We start from the raw sequence: 2,023 nt of genomic DNA on the forward strand, positions 1-2,023 counted from the left end.
TCTTCCATCACTCGTGATTTCAGGATCACGGCCAATGTGCCATAGAAAAGGTGAATTAATTGCAAGAGATCCGTAACAATATATATCTATATATATATATATATATATATATATATATATATATATATATATTGATTAAAATCAACTGCGCTAATAGATTTAACTATTTTCAGTTGTATCTTCTTAAGTTTAAGGAAGGACTTCCTACCAACTTCATTCAGCTTATGAACGAAATCATCCATGGTGAATGTGAAAAGAAAGGCGCTGGTGAATGCCGATGGTTTCTATTGGATGTGTAACAGCATGTAAAAAAAAAAAACTGTTGACAACGACACCTAAAACTTCGGAGTTTTTTTCACCTCGATAAGAGGCTTCCTAAGGGTGAGAAGGACTTCATTGGTGTAGAGACGATGTTCTAGTCTTGAAGGTCTAGAGGCAAGTTAAGAAGGTGGCTTTTTTTTTTTATTATTGATTGCAAGTATTTACAAAAGAAAAACTTGCGCGGGTCACAACCCGCTACTTCCTAAGAAGTCTGAAGGACTTTTACAATGTATTACAAAACTAAAGGTTAATATGCTGGCAGCCATCTCTTCGGTACTCTTCTGTCTCCCGGTCTGATGTGTCGTTTTGTCTCAGTCCATGCCTTCCGGGATCCCAGGTAAGGACGGCCAGTCGTCTTTGCTGTAAAGAAAGAAAAAGTCATGGTGAGCGGATATGCTTGTTGTACATAGGCTATATATTCAGTGTGTATTCATCACGAAAAGAAAAAGAATAAAATGGGGGGCATTATCTGGGAGGTGATACTTCCGTTAGGCGCCGAAGCCGGTATGGGTTGATCGCGCCCAACAGCCTCCTCACTAGACCCTCCGGTGAAGTGGCAGGACCCGCTCGAAGAAATGCAGACGCTGGACAGGTAGTCAAGTAGTGGACCAGCGTATTGGCCCCCACCGCGCCGCAGTGTTGGCAGTCTTCTTGGCGTCCCGCAATCTCCCAGAAACATCGATATCCTAGCCTAAGTCGATGTAGGATCACTTCTTGCGGCCTGGAGAGGCGCATTCCTGTGGCCAACTTCTCACAGTTGGAAGTCCTCTTGTACCACAGGGCTGACGGCCTCATGGGCGCCATCAACTTGTGCTTTTCTACCTCTCGCCGGGTCAGTGTTCTTGTGGCGATGGTCAAGATCTCTGCCCGACTCGGGAGCACACCAATCCCGCCGTCCATATGGTGATTGGTCGCTGCTTTCCTTGCCTCCCTATCTGCCTCTTCGTTTCCCGGCAGGCCGATGTGTCCGGGGATCCAATTAAGGACGACTATCCGTCCTTGCTCATGGAGTGACCTTATCTGAAACAGCAAAGATGTCATTAGTTGTACATAGTCTTGATGTATGTCATTATGGATACTTTGTATCAATGACAGACTATCAGTATGTACTACAACATGGCTTTGGTGGGTGTTGAGGGCGTGGGTCAGCGCCAGCCCCACTGCAATTCCCTCCGCTTGCATTGAGCAGCGAGCGCCCAACACCCTTACTCCCTGTCGTGTGTCTTGTGTGACAAACGCCGCACCCGCCGTCCTACGCTCAGCATCTACTGATCCGTCGGTGTAATACACCACGGAGTTTTCAGGTGTGATGGCCCTCATAGTCTCCACAGCTTTCGCCCGCAGTTGCGGTAGTGGTGCACTACGCCTCATCGCCATTATTGAGATCTTGGCTGGTAGACTCTCCCAGGGCGGAGGTTGCACATATCCATCCACCGGTACATCCCTCCTTTTTAGTAGGATGAGGTCCTGCAGGTGTAAATCCCTGATGCGTCGCACGAGCTTCGCCGACCATCTGTTCATCGGGAAGACCTCAGGGTCCTGCTGCAGGGCCGCGTTTATTCTTCGCTGTAGGAAGGAGTTCTGCTGCTTTTGGATGACTCTGGTAGTGAAGGCGGCCAGACGTTGTGAAATCCTGGCACTGACCGGCAGTATTCCCGTCTCTTATTGCATGTTGGCAACCAGGGTCCAGGGTGGTGCACCA

At 48.1% G+C, this 2,023-nt stretch overlaps 1 protein-coding gene across 1 annotated transcript; it reads right to left on the bottom strand.

Annotated features, from left to right (window-relative positions):
* Window positions 1-538: 538 nt before the first annotated feature.
* On the bottom strand, window positions 539-1,789 carry LOC143026209 (uncharacterized). The gene is made up of 2 exons (XM_076186234.1): window positions 805-1,789; window positions 539-681 (listed from the first exon to the last, which is right to left on the bottom strand). The coding sequence occupies exons 1-2, from the start codon at window positions 1,696-1,698 to the stop codon at window positions 562-564; spliced, it is 1,014 nt and encodes a 337-aa protein (XP_076042349.1). The 5' UTR covers window positions 1,699-1,789; the 3' UTR covers window positions 539-561.
* Window positions 1,790-2,023: the final 234 nt, after the last annotated feature.

This window comes from Oratosquilla oratoria, chromosome 6 (genome assembly GCF_046742065.1).
Source record: "Oratosquilla oratoria isolate Oo_2021 chromosome 6, ASM4674206v1, whole genome shotgun sequence".
NCBI lineage: Eukaryota > Metazoa > Arthropoda > Malacostraca > Stomatopoda > Squillidae > Oratosquilla > Oratosquilla oratoria.

What these genes read in the sequence shown, in the direction of transcription:
- LOC143026209 (XM_076186234.1), bottom strand. Translation starts at nt 1,698, where the DNA reads ATGGCGATGAGGCGTAGTGCACCACTACCGCAACTGCGGGCGAAAGCT. An exon ending in GGCTTCGGCGCCTAACGGAA is followed by an intron (nt 682 to 804) that starts GTATCACCTCCC and finishes CTTTCTTTACAG; the next exon opens with CAAAGACGACTGGCCGTCCT.